Source organism: Heterodontus francisci, chromosome 1 (assembly GCF_036365525.1).
Source record: "Heterodontus francisci isolate sHetFra1 chromosome 1, sHetFra1.hap1, whole genome shotgun sequence".
Lineage (NCBI taxonomy): Eukaryota > Metazoa > Chordata > Chondrichthyes > Heterodontiformes > Heterodontidae > Heterodontus > Heterodontus francisci.
The window spans coordinates 48,536,509-48,556,558 of NC_090371.1; the positions used below are offsets into that span (position 1 = coordinate 48,536,509).

At 45.7% G+C, this 20,050-nt stretch overlaps 1 protein-coding gene across 4 annotated transcripts in view; it reads left to right on the top strand.

The window, feature by feature from the left end:
- ctif (CBP80/20-dependent translation initiation factor) overlaps positions 1-20,050 on the top strand; it is a 395,289-nt gene that overhangs the window by 318,844 nt on the left and 56,395 nt on the right. For 3 of the 4 annotated variants that reach the window (XM_068030259.1, XM_068030279.1, XM_068030270.1), the window contains 2 exons: positions 5,644-5,697; positions 11,228-14,197. In XM_068030259.1, the coding sequence (XP_067886360.1) occupies positions 5,644-5,697; positions 11,228-11,443 (270 nt within the window). In that variant the 3' untranslated portion in view covers positions 11,444-14,197. Of the gene's footprint in view, positions 1-5,643; positions 5,698-11,227; positions 14,198-20,050 lie in introns of those variants that run through there. The other variant, XR_010974913.1, reaches the window with a different exon arrangement.

Genomic DNA, 20,050 nt, shown 5'->3' on the forward strand with positions numbered 1-20,050 from the left:
CTGTGTGCAGTTCTGGTCGCAGCACTACAGGAAAGATGTGATTAAGCTAGAGAGGGTGCAGAAAAGATTCACAAGGATGTTGCCTGGTTTGGAGGGCTTGAGTTATAAAGAGAGATTGGATAGGCTGGGTCTGTTTTCCCTGGAGCGAAGGAGGCTGAGAGGGGACATGATAGAGGTGTATAAAATTATGAAAGGCATAGATAGGGTAGATAGCCAGAGTGTGTTTCCCATGGTAGGGGTGACTAAAACTAGAGGGCATAGATTTAAGGTGAGAGGGAGGAGGTTTTAAAGGGCATCAAAGGGGTAAATTTTTCACACAAAGAATAGTGGGTATCTGGAATGAGCTGCCTGAGGAGATGGTGAAGGCAGGAACAGTAGCAACATTTGAGAGGCATCTGGACAGGTACTTGAATGAGCAAGGCATAGAGGGATATGGAATTAATGCAGGGCAGGTGGGATTAGTATAGATAGGCATTATGGTCGGCATGGACGCGGTGGGCCAGTGGGCCTGTTTCTATGCTGTACGACTCTATGACTCTATGATCGTATTGAATGGTGGAAGAGGCTCGAGTGGTCTTATGGCCCATTCCTGCTCCTATTTCTTATGTCCTTTGATCAACCATATTGTATGCACATTATTGAGAATATAATTATTTTGTTTCCTCAAAGTCAGAGTCATAGAGTAATTTAGAACATAGAACAGTACAGCACAGTACAGGCCCTTCGGCCCACGATGTTGTGCTGAACCTTTAACCTACTCTAAAATCAAACTAACTACCTACCCTTCATTCTACTATCATCCATGTACCTATCCAAGAGTCGCTTAAATGCCCCTAATGTATCTGCTTCTACTACCACCGCTGGCAGCGCATTCCACGCACCCACCATTCACTGTGTAAAGAACCTACCTCTGACATCTCCCCGAAACCTTCCTCCAATCACCTTAAAATTATGCCCCCTGGTGATAGCCCTTTCCACCCTGGGAAAAAGTCTCTGACTATCCACTCTAGCTATGCCTCTCATCATCTTGTACCCCTCTATCAAGTCACCTCTCATCCTTCTTCGCTCCAATGAGAAAAGCCCTAGCTCCCTCAATCTTTCTTCGTAGGACATGCCCTCCAGTCCAGGCAGCATCCTGGTAAATCTCCTCTGCACCCTCTCTAAAGCTTCCACATCCTTCCTATAATGAGGCGACCAGAACTGAACACAATATTCCAAGTGTGGTCGAACCAGGGCCTTATAGAGCTGCAGCATAACCTCACGGCTCTTAAACTCAATCCCCCTGTTAATGAAAGCCAACACACCATACGCCTTCTTAACAACCCTATCAACTTGGGTGGCAACTTTGAGCGATCTATGGACATGGACCCCAAGATCCCTCTGTTCCTCCACACTACCAAGAATCCTGTCTTTAAGCCTGTATTCCGCATTCAAATTCGACCTTCCAAAATGAATCACTTCACACTTTTCCCGGTTGAACTCCATCTACCACTTCTCAGCCCAGCTCTGCATCCTGTCAATGTCCCGTTGCAACCTACTACAGCCTTCCACACTATCCACAACTCCAGCAACCTTCGTGTCATCAGCAAACCTGCTAACCCAGCCTTCCACTTCCTCATCCAAGTCATTTATAAAAATCACAAAGAGCAGAGGTCCCAGAACAGATCCTTGTGGAACACCACTGGTCACCGAGCTCCATGCTGAATACTTTCCATCTACTACCACCCTCTGACTTCTATGGGCCAGCCAATTCTGTATCCAGACAGCCAACTTTCCCTGTATCCCATGCCTCCTTACTTTCTGAATGAGCCTACCATGGGGAACCTTATCAACCGCCTTGCTACAATCCATATACACCACATCCACTGCTCTTCCTTCATCAATGTGTTTTGTCACATCTTCAAAGAATTCAATAAGGCTTGTGAGGCATGACCTGCCCCTCACAAAGCCATGCTGACTGTCTCTAATCAAACCATGCTTTTCCAAATAATCATAAATCCTGTCTCTCAGAATCCTCTCCAATAATTTGCCCACTACCGACGTAAGACTGACTGGTCTATAATTCCCAGGGTTATCCCTATTCCCTTTCTTGAACAAGGGAACAATATTTGCCACCCTCCAATCATCCAGTACTACTCCAGTGGACAGTGAAGACGCAAAGATCATCGCCAAAGGCGCAGCAATCTCTTCCCTTGCTTCCCGTAATATCCTTGGGTATATCCCGTCTGGCCCCGGGGACTTATCTGTCCTCATATCATTCAAAATTTCCAGCACATCCTCCCTCTTAACCTCAACCTGTTCGAGCATTTCAGCCTGTTCCACGCTGTCCTCACAAACGACCAGGTCCCTCTCACTAGTGAATACTGAAGCAAAGTATTCATTTAGGACCTCCCCTACCTCCTCCGACTCCAGGCACAAGTTCCCTCCACTATCCCTGATCGGCCCTACCCTCACTCTGGCCATCCTCTTGTTCCTCACATGAGTGTAGAACGCCTTGGGATTTTCCTTAATCCTACCCGCCAAGACTTTTTCATGTCCCCTTCTAGCTCTCCTAAGTCCAGTTCCTTCCTGGATACCTTGTAACCCTCTAGAGCCCTGTCCGATCCTTGCTTCCTCAACCTTAAGTAAGCTTCCTTCTTCCTCTTGACTAGCTGTTCCACATCTCTTGTCATCCAAGGTTCCTTCACCCTACCATTCCTTCCTTGCCTCATCGGGACAAACCTATCCAGCAGTCGCAGCAAGTGCTCCCTAAACAACCTCCACATTTCTGTCGTGCATTTCCCTGAGAACATCTGTTTTACAGCACAGAAGGAGGCCATTCAGCTCATCGAGTCCATGCTGGCTCTCCATGGAGCTATTCAGTCAGTCCCACTCCCCCGCTTGATCCCTGTAGCCCTGCAAGTTTAGTTTCTTCAAGCGGTCATCTGGTTTCCTTTTGAAGTCATTGACTGTCTCCGCTTCTGTCACCCTGTGGGCAGTGAGTTCCAGGTCATTACCACCCACTGTGTAAAAACGTTCTTCCTCAAATTCCTCCTGCATCTCTTGCCCAAAACCTTCAATCTGTGTCCCCTCGCCCCTGTACCATTAGTTAATAGGAACAGCTTTTCCTTGTCTAACTTATCTAAGCCTGTCATAATCTTGTACACTTCTATTAAATCTCCTCTCAATCTCCTTTGTTCCAGGGACAACAACCCCAGCTTTTCCAACCTGACCTTGTAACTAAAATCCCCCATCCCTGTAACCATATTGGTAAATCTCCTCTGCACCCTCTCAAGAACCCTCACATTCTTCCTAAAGTGTGGTGATCAGAACTGGATGCAATACTCTAGTTGGGGCCTCACCAGAGCTTTATAAAGATTCTGCATAACTTCCCTGCTTTTGTATTCAATGCCTCTATTTTTAAAGCCCAAGATCCCATATACTTTACTAACCATTCTCTCAATACGTCCTGCCACCTTCAAAGATGGATGCACATGCACCCCCAAGTCCCTCTGTTCCTGCACACTCTTTAGAATTATGCCATTAAGTATATATTGCCTCTCCCTATTCCTTCTGCCAAAATGCATCACCTCACACTTGTCAGTATTAAATTGCATCTGCCACCTGTCCGTCTTAAAGAAATACTCACCTTATTTAACAATATATCATTTTTATTTCCAATTAGACCACCATTTGTCTCATATGTGGAAGACATATTGGGGTACAGTTCTATGAGCACCAGTGATCCGCCTGTAGCACAGTCAAAAATCCATTCATATATTAGGTTCGACAGTGAGTACCATCAAGGTATTCAACTGTGGAGGCCATCATGGTCATTTCAAATCCCATATTCATTGGGTGGAATTTTATGCTCTCCCCCGCAGCAGGTTTGGAGGCAGGAGAGCATAAAATCAGGCCGGGGGTTTGTGGGGCGGGGTGGGAGGGTGTTCCCGCCACCATCCTGCCTCCACTGAAATTTAGTCCAGGGCAGGAAGGCCTGTGAACAGCCTTCCCGCCCTGCTGCCAATTGAGGTCCTTAACTGAGTAATTCACTCCTAGCTAAGGGCCTCTTCCTGCCGTAGCTACAATTACCCGTGCAGCGGTCGGCCCCGTCTCCGCACAGGAAGCTTCCTGGTTGGGGGGGTGCTGTGGTCCTTCATTCAAATACACAGTGCCTGAACGAGAGACCCGGCATCAAGAAGGAGGGAGGCCCGCTGAAGTCCACCCCCCCACCCCACCCACCCCCCCGCCCTTGCTGCTGATCCCTCTTCCCCCCCACTTCCCCACAACCCCACCCTGCGAGACCCCTCCCACCCTGACCGACCTTAAACCTGGTTCCAGCGCCACTTCTCGGTGTCTGGTCACTGTAGCTTCAGCAGCAGCCACCGCCTCTGAGATGGTGCAGCAGCTGCCGGCCTCTGATTAGCCGGCAGCTCTGCAAGGCTGGGTCTTCCGGCGGCGAGATCCCAAATCGTACAGAAGGCCCATCGCTGTCCTGTTAAGTTCCTGATTGGCACTAAATTTGGCAGGCCTTCCGTACAAGAGCTGGCAGGGATTTCAGTGTCAGCTTCCCCCGATGTTGAGACCACCCCCCCACCTCCCCCAGCACAAAATTCCACCCATTAGTTATCAGAAGTGGAAACATGAGCTGTATTTCTCGTTTCTTTAACCTGGAGGTGCTGAGGTCAGTTACAGCCCCCCTATCACAGCCCTAGCTGAGTTCAACAAACTTAGCATAGAGAAGGCCCCATCTGGGCATGCACGGGTCAGCATCACATCAAATAGTGCTTTTACCAACTGATCCATCAGGGAGGGAAGTTCCATTTTTAACTCCTGAGTTAAGCACCTTGAATGGTAAATATTTTCCTTCATATATCTGCCCCTTCTTAGTATTGGGGAGAATATACATTAATCACATTTTGCAGAGTTTTTTCTTTGGTCTCACTAATTCAAACTATGGAACAGGAAAATTCTGCTGATCCGAGTCGGAAGGATTTACATCCTATTGTTAGTCTACACTTATATGGTTTGTTTAGGAAGGAAAAGCCTTAGGAAGCAGTGTTAAAAATTGATTGAAAATGTTGATGGAAAAGGAATGTGTTGGCTGCAGTCATAGGAGCCAGGCCAACCCTACTTTAGTGAGCAAATGGAGAACTGATGAGGCCTTTTAAAAATGTAATTATTCTAACTTAGACATTTCTGGGATGGGTGTGGTGGGAGGCTTATAGCTGCCACAACTACTAATGTGACACTGGCAGTACATGGCCCGAAGCGTGTAACTTTGGCTGCACCTAGCTCCTCAGAGTTTTATACTAGGAGTATTTGGTCTCTGAGTTTAAGACTGGCAGCAGTTACTCTTAGAGATACCTTTTCCATTCAGAGGAAGCAAAGTAGAAAATTCAATTTTGAATGCAGGTTGTCTGCCCTCTTAGCTTGCAAAGTGGAGGAGGCCCTGAGGAAAACTAATCTGATAAAGGAAAATGGCTCTCACCTGTAAGTCGCTCTGCACCAGAAATTGCAATGATACAATAAAAATGCCAATAACCTATCTATAGTATCATGTAAGTAGATTGGTACATGCTGTCTTTGAATTTATATGAAGTCAATTGTTCCTATTTTCTCTTGTTTCCCTCCTGATAATCGTCTTTTGCCACTATGCCTCAGCTGTTGCAATCACAAGATGTCAAAGAAGACGCTGTTCTGTGTTGCTCGATGGAGGTAGGTTTTTATTTCACATTTTCCATGTTAGAGGCTCATAAAGACACAGCTATACTGACTGCCTATAAAATTCAGCAGCTAATTCTGTAAATATTTGTCTTGATGCTGAACCCAAATAGTTTTACGATCTTTCATATTGGGCTTTGCTGTGCAGGAGTCCTGGACATTCAGCATTATGTATTTCTGGAGCAGATTAGGGTTATTGGTCTGTAGCAGATAGGAAAATCAACATTCATTCTGATTGGTACACCTTTGTGAGGCCATAATTAATGACCATTCATAGACTGAGACTGAGAAGGCGACCAATACTACTGACATTTGCAGCATCATCACTGACCGGACCACCAGTGTTCTGTCTTCCGCCACGCTGCTGATTGATTGATGGGAGGCAGTGACGTTTGGGAAGGTGGTGGCAGAGTGGTATTAACACTGGACTAGTAACCCAGAGACCCAGGGTATTGCTCTGGGGACATGGGTTCGAATCCCACCATGGCAGAAGGTGGAATTTGTATTCAATTAATAAAAATCTGGAATTAAAAGAAAAGCTAGTCTAAAGATGGCCATGAAACCATTGTCGATTGTTGTAAAAACCCATCTGGTTCACTAATGTTCTTTAGAGAAGGAAATCTACTGTCTGGCCGACATGTGACTCCAGACCCACAGCAATGTGGTTGACTCTTACATGCCCTGTGAAATGGCCTAACAAGCCACTCAGTTGTATCTAACCGCTACGAAGTCGATCAGAAATGAAACCGGACAGATCACCCGGCATCGACCTAGGCAGCGGAAATGACAACGCCAAACCCAGCCCTGTCGACCCTGCAAAGTCCCCCTTACTAACATCTGGGAGTTTGTGCCAATGTTGGGAGAGCTGTCCCACAGACTAGTCAAGCAACAGCCTGACATTGTCATACTCACTGAATCATACCTTGTAGTCAATGTCCCAGACACTGCCATCACCATCCCCGGGTATGTCCTGTCCCACCAGCAGGACAGACCCAGCAGAGGTGGCAGGACAGTGGTACACAGTCGGGAGGGAGTCACCCTGGGAATCCTCAACATCGACTCCATGAAGTCTCATGGCATCAGGTGAAACATGGGCAAGGAAACCTCCTGCTGATTACCACCTACCCCCCCCCCCCCACCCCTTCAGCTGATGAATCAGTACTCCTCCATCTTGAACAGCACTTGGAGGAAGCACTGAGGATGGCAAGGGTGCAGAATGTACTCTGGGTGGGGGACTTCAATGTCCACCACCAAGAATGGCTCAGTAGCACCACTACTGACTGAGCTGGCCAAGTCCGAAAGGACATAGCTGCTAGACTGGTCTGTGGCAGGTGGTGAGGGAACCAACAAGAGGGGAAAAATATGTCACCTCATCCTCACCAATCTGCCTGTCGCAGATGCGTCTGTCCGTGACAGTATTGGTAGGAGTGACTATCACACAGTCCTTGTGGAGAGGAAGTCCCTTCTTCACATTGGGGATACCGTCCATCGTGTTGTGTGGCACTACCACCGTGCTAAATGGGATAGATTTTGAACAGATCTAGAAATGCAAAACTGGGCATCCATGAGGTGCTGTGGTCCATTAGCAGCAGCGAAACGATACTCAACCACAATCTGTAACCTCATAGCCCGGCGTATCCCCCACTCTACCATTACCATCAAGCTGGGGGACCAACCCTGGTTCAATGAAGAGTACAGGAGGCCATGCCAGGAGCAGCACCAGGCATACCTCAAAATGAGGTGTCAACCTGGTGAAGCTACAACACAGGACTACTTGCATGCCAAACAGCGGAAGCAGCATGCGATAAACAGAGCTAAGCGATCCCATAACCAACGGATCAGATCTAAGCTCTGCAGTCCTGCCACATCCAGTCGTGAATGGTGGTGGACAATTGAACAACTAACTGGAGGAGGTGGCTCCACAAATATTCCCATCCTCAACGACAGGGGAGCCCAGCACATCAGTGCAAAAGATAAGGCTGAAGCATTTGCAACAATCTTCAGCCAGAAGTGCCGAGTGGATGATCCATCTCGGCCTCCTCCTGACATCCCTAGCATCAGAGGTGCCAGTCTTCAGCCAATTCGATTCACTCCACGTGACATCAAGAAACGACTGAAGGCATTGGTTACTGCAAAAGCTATGGGCCCTGACAATATTCCAGCAATAGTACTGAAGACTTGTGCTCCAGAACTTGCCGCGCCCCTAAACAAGCTTTTCAGTACAGCTACAACACTGGCATCTACCTGGCAATGTGGAAAATTGCCCAGGTATGTCCTGTACACAAAAAGCAGGACAAGCCCAACCTGGCCAATTACCGCCCCATCAGTCTACTCTCAATCATCAGTAAAGTGATGGAAGGTGTTGTCGACAGTGCTATCAAGCAGCACTTGCTTAACACTAACCTGCTCAGTGATGCTCAGTTTGGGTTCCGCCAGGGCCACTCAGTTCCTGACCTCATTACAGCCTTGGCTCAAACGTGGACAAAAGGAGCTGAACTCAAGAAGTGAGGTGAGAGTTTGACTGAATGTGGCATCAAGGAGTCCTGGCAAAACTGGAGTCAATGGGAATCAGGGGGGAAAGTCTCTGCTGTTGGAGGCCTACCCAGTGCAAAGGAAGATGTTTGTGGTTGTTGGTCAATCATCTCAGCTCCAGGACATCACTGCAGGAGTTCCTCAGGGTAGTGTCCTGGGCCCAACCATCTTGAGCTTCTTTATTAATGACCTTCCTTCAATCATAAGGTCAGAAGTGGGGATGTGCACTGATGATTGCACAATGTTAAGCATCATTCGCGACTCCTCAGATACTGAAGCGGTCTGTGTATAAATGTAGCAAGACCTGGCCAATATCCAGGCTTGGGCTGATAAGTGGCAAGTAACAATCGTGCCACACAAGTGCCAGGCAATGACCATCTCCAACAAGAGAGAATCTAACCATCTCCCCTTGTCATTCAATTGCTGAATCCCCCACTATCAACTTCCTAGGGGCTACCATTGACTAGAAACTGAACTGGAGTAGCCATATAACTACCTTGGCTACGAGAGCAGGTCAGAGGCTAGGAATCCTGCGGCGAGTAAGTCACCTGACTCCCCAAAGCCTGTCCACCATCTACAAGGTACAGTCAGGAGTGTGATGGAATACTCTCCATGTGCCTGGATGGGTTCAGCTCCAACAACACTCAAGATGCTCGACACCATCCAGGACAAAGCAGCCCGCTTGATTGGCATCCCATCCACTCCCTTCACCACAGACGCACAGTGGCAGCAGTGTGTACCACCTACAAGATGCATTGCAGCAACTCACCAAGGCTCCTTAGACAGCACCTTCCAAACCCACGACTTCTACCACCTAGGACAATGGCAGCAAATGCATGGGAACACCACCACCTGCAAGTTCCCCTCAAAGCCACACACCATCCTGACTTGGAACTATATCGCTATTCCTTCATTGTCACTGGGTCAAAATCCTGGAACTCCCTTCCTAACAGCACTGTGGGTGTACCTACCCCACATGAAGTGGTTCAAGAATGCAGCCCACCACCACCTTCTCAAGGGCAATTGGGAAGGGCAATAAATGCTAGCCTAGCCAGGGCCACCCATATCCCAGGAATGAATAAAAAAAAAGACTGGTGCAGTATAAAGCACAATAAAATGATGAAGGAAAGGTGTTTCCTCCGTACCCTTGCCCAGATTTACCTGATCTGGCCAGGCAATCATGTTACCCTCTTGAGGCCAGAGTCTAAGGGCTGAGTTTTCTGGCCCTACCAAGGGCAGGAATGGATGTGGGTAGGGCCCAAAAATACCAATGCCGGCTGGCTGGCATATCGGTTTCCTGACCCTCTTCCTGGCACCAGCCATTTTTGCCAAGGAAGGTTCGGGGCCAGCCTGGCTACCCATCCCCAAGAGGCAGGTGGCCAATTAGGTTCATTCAGAACCTTGTTAAGCACACTTAAAGGAAATCTGGGATTTTCCAGTCGGCCTCCAGTTTCCCGACCCGACAGGGAGGAGCGGGCAGGAGGCCTGGAGGCAGGCACCCAGCAGCAGGCCAGTGGTTCAGGCAGGCCTAGAGGTCCTTCTGCCTGCCTGGGTGCTGGTGCAGCCAAAGGTCACCTGCAGAGGGAATCCCCACACCCCACAGTGGTGTGGCTTGGCTGATCTGTTTTTTATTTAAACTTCTAAAATATTTGGTAAGAGGGTGCCTCCTTGTTGAAGCGCCCTCTCGGTTACTTACCGTCTATTGCAGGCTGCTGCTCCTCTCAAGCTGGACAGCCTCTGGTTCTCCAGCTTCAAGAGCCCGCCCAGCGCCCTTAATTGGACAGGGAACCTGTCTCCATACCAATTCAGGGGCCGCCTCTGAAAATTCCAAAGAGTGACTGTTTCCCCCCCTCCCACCACCCCCCGTCCTGGGGTGGGTTCAGGACCCGGAAACAATCCCGACTTTTGTTTCCCGCCCCCGGAGGAAAATCCAGCCCTAAGTGTCAGTCAAGACATGGCTAAGTTGTGGATATTGGCAGTGCTTAGTGTTTTGGCTACAATTTACATCAACACAAAGGCAAGGGACATGACGTCACATCAAAGATCTTTCATAAGGGGAGTTCTTAACCCCAACAGAATGTAGCGGAGTGAACTGCTTCTCCACATGTAGGCAATGGGAACGAGGAAAGATCAGGCCCATCACTGCTGGCTGCACTTGAGCAACTACTAGCAAATGGTTGTAGCAACATGCAAACGGTTTTCCTGTCCAATCCTCTTGGGCAATCTTGCATGATGCAGGGAGTCTTGAGGAAAACTAAGCTGACAGAAATAGCCTCCTACTCTCCCTTAAAGCTGATGTACACAGAAAATTGCACAATCAATAACAGTGGCAACAGCTTTTTGTATAATACATTATAATTGTAAGTAGATTGGTACAATGAAGCCATGTCCTCAAATTTATATTTACCCTCCCCTCCTGTATTGGGCTTTACCTCTGTGCCTTTGGTTTTGACCATCCCTTCAGTACCTCAAACAGATAGTAAATGGTGAAAGACTATTTATTCACCAAGTGCCTCACCTGCAATTCCCGATTTTTTTCTTCACACATGCAGAGTTGACTGAATAGCAATCAGGAGGGGAAACGGTGGCTGATTTCTCTCTCAGCTACCAGTACATGACATGCTGAGGTCCAGTGTACTGCACCGACTACTACTTTACCTGGAATGAGACAACCAGTGTAGGCCAGACCTTTAACCCAGGACCCTTGTGGTCTGTATTGCTTGGTACCTCAGCAAGTAGCGTATTTAGTCACGTGAACCATCAGAGTTGTATGCTATACCTACAGCCAGTACTTTGTAAAGTATTGAAACCATATAACAGGAGGCATCATTCAGGTTAGGAATAAAATAGGAGAGAGCAAGAGGGGGGGAAAAAATCGTCCTAGAAAGAATTTTTAATGTCCATCTCTGACTTGTCTTAATCATTGCATATAGTCCTTTCAAGTGACTTGACAGTGCAAACTTTGACCTGTGCTCTTTGACCCATTTGACAGCTGCAGAGCACAGGCAAGCTGCTGGAGGAACAGCTGCCAGAGATGATGACAGAGCTGCTGGCAGCAGCACGCGACAAGATGCTGGGCCCCTCGGAGTCGGCGCTAACGCGGTCCCTCCTCCTTGAAGTCATCGAGCTGCACGCCAATAACTGGAACCCGCTGACCCCTACCATCACGCAATACTACAACAAAACCATCCAGAAACTGACTGCTTAAAAAATACGAAAAAAATAAACAGGGGGGATAAAAGAGAAAACAGGAAGAAGAAGGAACAAAATATAGGAAGGTGCTGTCTTTTTTTAATTAAAAAAGACTCTTTACTGGAAAAAAGGGGAATGTATTAGATAAAAAAGCAACAGAAAGATAAGTCCCAGCATGCAGAGAATCATTTTAGGGGCGTATTCTTTCATTTGAGTGCCAAGACTCCCTTTTCCCTCCTGTATTTTTGATTGAAGTTGATCCATTGACAGCACACCAACCCGTTGTTTGTGGAGGGCTGGAGCTAGCCTGGTATTGTGTTGAGTGTGTGTATGTGTGTGCGCTCTGTGTGCTTTATTTGTTCTGCCATTGTGACAGCCGGCTTGCTAAGCAACTGGCAGAAGGTGACACTCAGCAAATGGCCTGGCAGGACAATAGGAAGCACGTTCTATGCCAGGCTGGAAAATCAATTACTTCATGCAGGGCTGGTTTTACGTTGACCCTTTTTTTTGTTTTATACACTCTTTCTAATTGCTCAAGTTCTAGGAAAGGAAGCAACGAAAAATAAAAGACCGAGTTTATGTTGGAACTTCACCCGCATATTTTTTTTTATACAAAGCTAAAAATTTTAATTTACACAGCTTCCAAAACAATTTCTTCCAGAAGAGTCTGAAGCTATGCATTGGGTTAAGTGACTGAAAGTGCAGGTTTTGAATCTTTCAAAGTTGCATTTTGATTGCAGTATGAGATGGTGGTGCCAGGGTACCGGAGGAAAAATTCCCAGCACTTGACAGTGTCCTAGTGCTATGATTGTTAAAGGCTAAACACTACAGAAGACTTGACTTGGATTTTTACACTAAAGTGGGCTAAGGTAGATCCAGCATGTAAAGCTATAAGAGTAGAACATGGCTTACCTGCTGATATATTGTTACGGGGAGGATAATCCCATGAGTTTACAGTATTCTATTTAGAATGCAAGTCTACAATTCATTTAATACAATTATTGATTTTTTTTTTCCTCAAAATGGTTTACCTGCACCAACCGGTAAAATAATTCCCAGTATTATTTCTGGCTCAGTCACATTATGTGTGCAGAAGAGCCATCTTCATGATACTTCTGCTAGCAAAACCAGAAGTGTAACACGTTGGGGAATATCTCTATCTCCAGTTATTATGTCAGGTGATGCACAGTCTGGAGTGTGCTCAAAGCAGTTGGATATCTTGGGGTTGAAACAATGAATAACAGGTTATCTGCTCATTATGTTATTGCTGTTTGTGGGAGCTTGCTGTTCACAAATTGACTGCCGCCTTTCCTACATTACAACAGTGACTACACTTTACAAGTACTTCATTGGCTGTAATGAGCTTTGGGGTGTCCTGAGGTTGGGCAAGGTGCTATATAAATGCAGTCTGTCATTCTTTTTAATGCTATAAAATGTTGAGAGTTCAGTTTTGCAGCTTTTGATTTTGAACTCTACAGTATATTGCTGCCTCGTAACACACTGCAGACTCTGTGTTGACTTGTGTAATAAATGTTAAATGAATTATCTCGCACAATAAGTGCTAAGTGAATCATTTTGTGTAATATGTGCTGACTGCACTGTTTTATGGTAATCATCTTGATTATCATTCAAGGATCTGACAGTGATTGATTATTTCTTTGTCATTGACATCATTCAATTGCTTGAAGCATCTCAGTCATTGCTCTCTGTTATGACTCCAGCTGACAGGAAGGAGGGAGAAAACTGCCCACTGACTGCACCGTGTGTATCATAACATATAGTTGGAGCACTTAGGAACTAGGTATAGAATGATTGGTCGTGAACTACACGATAGTAATTCAGTCAAAGTGTTCAGAGATCAGCTGACCATAGATTTGGGATTACTGCCTGTAATTCTTTGGCTTCTGGTGAACTATTGTATGTAGATTAACACATTTATAGCCACCACCACGACTTGTGATGTTGCTAAGGGCCTTGTAGGATGTTGGACTTTTGACAAAGTGACAGGATACCAGATTTGTCTTGGATAGTGAATTAAAGTGCATTCTTGCTGTTGGTTAAGTCTTTTGAAGCCTGGTCAGTTTTTTCTCTGGCAGTGATGAGCAGGTTTTGGTACAGATAAGTCCAAGATCTAACAGTCTAAAGAATGGATATTTGGCAGCAGCCATTTCTCTGATAATGGTGTGCAGGAGTAGAGCACCACTAAAACAGCCTTTAAGAGCCACTTTGCTTCTCTTTGCATTGTTGCAGTACAACTATTACAGCCCCCAAAACCCCAAGAAGATTTTAGTTGGAGGTGTGGAATTCCCATCCTTTACACAATGACATGCTGTAGGGAGTGGGAGCACTCCATAGCTGTTGCCAGTGGGATATTGAAGTCGAGGGCAGGGGGTGGTGTTGCTTTTAACTTGTTTTCACATGCCATTAACAGAGTAGTAACAGCCTCAACACAAGGTGCTGAATTTTACAGACCCCCCGATGTCAGGGGGTCATGGCGGGGGAGGTCGGAAACTGCCTCCCAGAGAGGCCCACCCCATATTGCCAGCAGTGGCAAAGCCTCATGGTGCCCCCCCCCCGCCCCCGCTGAATTAATGACCGTTGCACTCCCGCTGTCCGTCCTGGAGCGGTATTGGTGCTGATGGCTGCCACTCCCACGCCTTTGGATCCCTGTCCAGGGATTGGAGACGGAACACTGGTGGGGTAGGGGGAGCAGGTACTTTTTTCAGTGCGGGAGGTGGCGGGGAGCTGTGTCAGAGTGATTTAATTTGTGTAGGCGTTGGTGGGAAGGGTAAAGATGAAAGTTTATGAACTTTGGGGGGGGCGGTATGGTCAGGTGGCAGGGGAAATGTTTTGGGGAGGGGAGAGGTCAAATAATTTACTTTATGGTTATTGGGGGTGGGAGAGGCAATTTAAATGAATCTAATTTTTTTTATTGCATTTACCTTTAAAAATTTAAATTGAATGGAAGGGCTCGAAGCCCTTTAAAAATGGTGTCAGCCTGCGCAAAGGCTGCTGACGCCATTGCCAGGGATGGACAGCCCACCCCCTCCATGTCATCAGGGTGGGCGGTACGCCCGGCCATTTAAATGAGCCGCCACGCTGAATATCGCAGCGGTTCCACGACGTGCAGTCCATGCAGCCGGACCGCCATTGTTTACGTCCGCTGCCGATTTGGGGCGGTAATGTAAATGCAGCCCAGGGTTGGTAGCTGTACCACCCTATTAACAACAATGATGGGGTCAGCACTATCTTCAGAGAGGTCTACCTTTGTCACCCAAAGCACCTATCCTGTTTCAGGGAAAGGCCTCTTTAATATGCAAATGGGTATAGTAAGACCCTGTTCTATTTTTTAATTAATAATTCATGGTATTTAAGCATTGCTGGCAAAGGCAGTATTTATTGCCTTTCCGTAATTGCCTTTGAGAAGGTGATGGTGAGCTGCCTTCTTGAACCGCTGCAGTCTGTGTGAGGTAGGTACACCCACAGTGCTGTTAGGGATGGAGTTCTGGGATTTTGACCCAGCAAAAGTGAAGGAGCAGCAATATGGTTCCAAGTCAAAAAGGTCTGTGACTTGGGAAGTTGCAGGTGTTGGTGTTCCCCCACCATCAAAGGTCACAGGCTTGGAAGGTGCTGTTGAAGGAGCCTTCATGTAGATGGTACACACTGCTGCTACTCTGGTGCTGGTAGTGGAGGGAGTGTTTGGAGTGCCGATCAAGTGGGCTGCTTTGTCCTAGATGGTACCAGGATTCTTGCATCTGAGTTGCACTCATCAGGGCAAGTGGAGAGTACTCTCATATTCACACTCCTGACTTGTGCCATTTTAAGTTGAAAACGATTGGATCGTGCGCTGTGCAAGCTGCGATCATCAGGTCCAAGGTGATAAATCTGAAGAAGCCCAACAAAAGTTAAGTTTGAAATAATTTTGTGAGGCCCAAAGGGGCTGCAGTATTCTAAAGGACTGCCCCCTCCCCCACACATATCTTGCAGTCGTCTGGGTTATCCTGATATTGGCCAACCTTAATCTGCCAAGCTGCAGCAGAACGGCCATTTGGCGCTCTGTAACTCTCCTGCTTGATGCAAATTAGGCTGGGGCCTCAGAATCATGCCTCTTCGCCATAGGTACAGGAAATTGTCAGGCAGGTGCCCAAAAGTCAAAACTGACCCCACAGTATTCAGAATATGTAAAAGACCATTTTGCTCTAAATCAAATTTCCAAATTTTTTTTGTGTGAGAAGATCTTTTCATGATAAACACATGACATGATGATGCGATTGACTTTGGAACCAGACAGCCGAGCAGTAACTTAAAATGGATCCAGACACATTTCGATGTGTAATGTATATCACCTAACTTTTGTTTTGTAGCAAAGACACGCCCAGCAAAAGAGAAAAGCTGCTCCTGTAATGTGACTTACCATAGAGTCATATGCCATTCGGCCAATCGCGTCTGTGCCAGCTCTCCACGGAACAATGCAGTCAGTCCCACTCACCCGCTCAATCCTCATAGCCCTGCAAGTTTATTTCCTTCAAGTGCCCATCCAATTTCCTTTTAAAATCATTGTATCCGCTTCCACCACCTTCATGGGCAGTGAGTTCCAGGTCATTACCGCTCGCTGTGTAAAAAGGTTCTTCCTCACATTCCCCCTACATCTCTTGCCCAAAACCTTCAATCTGTGTCCCCTAGTCCTGTACCATCAGTTAATGGGAACAGCTTTTCCTTGTCTAACTTATCTAAACCTTTCACAATCTTGTACATGTCTGTCAAATCTCTCCTCAATCCCCTTTGCTCCAGAAAGAACAATCCCAGGTTTTCCAACCTGACCTTGTAACTTAAATTCCAATCCTGGAATCATTCTGGTAAATCTCCTGTGCATCCTATCAAGGACCCTCACATCCTTCTTCAGGTTTGTTGACCAGAACTGGATGCAGTATTCTCTGGGCCTAACCAGAGCTTTATAAAGGTTCAGCATAACTTCCCTGCTTTTGTACGCAATGCCTCTATTAATGAAGCCCAAGATCCCCTATGCTTTACTAACCACTCTCTCAGTATGTGCTGCCACCTTCAAAAATCAATGCACATGCCCAGGTCCCCCTGTCTCTGCACACCCTTTAGAACTGTGCCATTAACTGTATATTGCTTCTCCCTATTCCTTCTGCCAAAATGCATCACCCCACACTTGTCCGTATTAAATTCCATCTGCCACTTCTCTGCCCATTCTACTAGTCTATGGCCTGTTGCAAGCACTTTGTATCATTCTCACTGTTTGCCACTGCTCCAAGTTTATCATTGGCAAATTCTGAAATCCTACTGTGTATTCCAAGATCCAAGTCATTTATATATAGCATTTTTTTGCTAAGGTCCCAGCACTGACCCTTGGGGAACACTACTGTCTACCATCCTCCAGTCTGAAAAAAGAACATTTACCATGACTCGCTCTTTTCTGTCCTTAAGCCAATTTTTTATCCAATTGGACACTGACCCTCCTATTCCATGACCCTCAGTTTAATTAATCAACCTTTTATTTTATCAAATGCTTTCTTAAAATCCATATAGATAACATCCACTGTGTTCTTTTCATCAATCTTTGCTCCTTCACAACTTTCAAAAGGGAAATGGATAAATGCTTGAAGGGAAAATAAAAATTGCAGGGCTATGGGGAGTGAGACTAATTGGATAGCTCTTTCAAAGACCCAGCATGGGTACGATGGGCCAAAAAGCCTCAATGTGTCGTATCATTCTATGATATTTAAAGTTAAGGCCTTGAGGTGTCTGGAATTTCATTTCAAATGATTGTTGGTATTGTCAAACAGTTCCATAATACAAACAAAAGTTTCCACGCAGAGTGCTGGTATAATGAAAGGACTATTTTATTTTTGTATATAAATACAATGAATGCTGGAAGTGTAGAGCAATCAGCCAGGAGGAGAAGGGAAGGTTAAAGTTAATGGTTAGACCTTTCAACACGTAACCTCACAGTAAATGAAAGTACATTTTCTCTGAGACCATAAGAAGAGCCTATTATAGGGAATCAAAGAAACACTGCAACAAATGGATGGATGAGCTCTGATTTGTTACTTTATCATATATAGCAGAAAGTATATAGTTTAGTTTAGAGATACAGCACTGAAACAGGCTCTTCGGCCCACCGAGTCTGTGCCGACCATCAACCACCCATTTATACTAATCCTACACTAATTCCATATTCCTACCACATCCCCACCTGTCCCTATATTTCCTTACCACCTACCTATACTAGGGGCAATTGCTAATGGCCAATTTACCTATCAACCTGCAAGTCTTTGGCATGTGGGAGGAAACCGGAGCACCCGGAGGAAACCCACGCAGACACAGGGGGAACTTGCAAACTCCACACAGGCAGTACCCAGAATTGAACCCGGGTCGCTGGAGCTGTGAGGCTGCGGTGCTAACCACTGCGCCACTGTGCCGCCCTAACAAAGAAGCAGTTTCCTCTTTCTATTTAATAAGTAAATTGATGGATACCTTCTTTATGGGTGCCCTCCTGTTAACAAAAAGCACAGCTGGTATAAATGCACATGTGACGTGGTACTGATCCATAGAGACCAGGAAGACCCCAGTTCAACTTCTGGGCTGTGCTGAGCTGGCTTATCTCAGTTGGGGGGGGGGGTGGGGGGTTATGGGAGTCCTTCAATTAGCCTCAATAGTTTTAGGCTCAAGAAGGAGCAAAATCAGCCATGGTCTCATTTCCTTCCTGTGTTGGAATGTGTGGATGTCTGTTGAGAACATAATTGAGCTCGGCCATGGTTGACAGCCTGGAAACGTTTAAGGTGATGAAGCATAGATGAAGCAACAGAAGACAGTTGTCACCTGTGGAATATTGCCACAGCACGAGTTAGTGCCTTCAAGAGAAGAGAAGTGAAAAAAGGAGAATAAATCCTAAAAGCCACAAAAAATTTTCTACAAGACTCTATTTGCCAAATATACAATAGTCAAATTGGACCAATATAGAGAACCTGTTAAGAATTATTGAGTTCAGAGTTTCTCTGCAAATAAATGGTGGAGGCACCATGGCCCACCCAGGCTCACTGGTGAACTAATACACTGTTGTCATGTGCATATGTACCACTTGGCTAGACAGATAATCAGATAGTGATCTCCTTATCTTGGCTGGGGATTAGTGAACCCTAATGGACACCAACAAAATAATTTACAAATTTAAAAATACTCTCAAAGAAGTGTTCTATTTTCAGTTATCGTTTAATATCTGCAAATGTTTTTGTAGATGGGTGTGTAGGTATGTGTTATGAAAGAAAGACGCTTCAAGATTCCATGTTCAGCAAATTATATCTATGTTTTTATGATTTTCCTAATGGAACAGAAAATAAAATGAAAGCATAACAGCCCAACAAGCTAGGCAGTGCTTTGTGATTTAATTTATATATACAAATATAGTTACTGGGGAGAGCTCCATTAATAATTAGTTATATGCGAGATTAATAATATTTTTAGTGTTTATCCTTCATAATCCAACATCTAAGAGCCTTCACATTGCTGCATCAGTGTTTTATGTAGTTAGTTAGCTATATTTGACAGATTTATTGTATTTTTATTTTTTTAAAGTGAATCAGAACATTTTATAATTCCTTATAACTCTTTCTTTTCCCACCCCCCCCCCCCTCCACTTTCTACCAATGACGCATGTAACTTAATTGATGCACTACAGTTTTACCCATGATTTCTTAGGAGCAGTGTCTTGTTTAAGCATCTCCTGGTTTGATCACCACAGTTTGCCTGTTTTCCTTTTGGTAGAGAGATGTTTGTTTCCTCTGCATTGACGAATTTGTTGAATCAAATTAGAATAGATAGGTGCTTGATGGCCGGCACGGGCACAGTGGGCCGAAGGGCCTGCTTCTGTGCTGTATAACTCTATGACTCTAATGTAGCTTCTGTGCCTTGATGCAAAAGGATATTCTGAATTTGGGTTATATCCCTTCTGTCCTATGTCCTGTCCCTGGCTCCGAAATGTAGCAGAGGAGCATTAGCAAGTAGTTAGTACACTTGGGTCGGGGATCAGTTGTGCAGTGAACTATCTCTGTATTCTGTATTTGACATGAGTACAAGCAAGTATTGGCAACTGAGAGAGCTTTGCAATATATTTGGAGTAAGGCTAATGATTTTGAATGACCTAGATGAGGAAGCATTGTATTCAACAAGGTCCCTCCCACTTCCACAGTTTATAGAATGACACATGATTGTACTTACATGCATGATGTGCATATATCCATTGAAAACAACATTTGGGTTTGCATTTTTGTGTTTGCTTACCTTGTGCCAGTCAGTTCTATAATTGATAGAGTTGAGTGGATTAGAGTAAGGCAGCCTAGACAGAGTCAATCCTGAGGAGGAGTGCAGATGAGTCAAGAATTACTGAAAAACGATTCTAAAAATGTTACAGAGGTAACCAAATTGAGATCAGAGGTCTCAATGAGACATAGACATTTTGACTACCTCTGTCACTTCTGTCACCCCCATCCCCATTGACTACTGCAAGAGCTTCAATCATGTGCCAACAAATTAAATCAGCTCATTTGCATGTTCTTGGCACAGTGGTATTTATCAGTATTACTTGGCATTGACTTGTGTT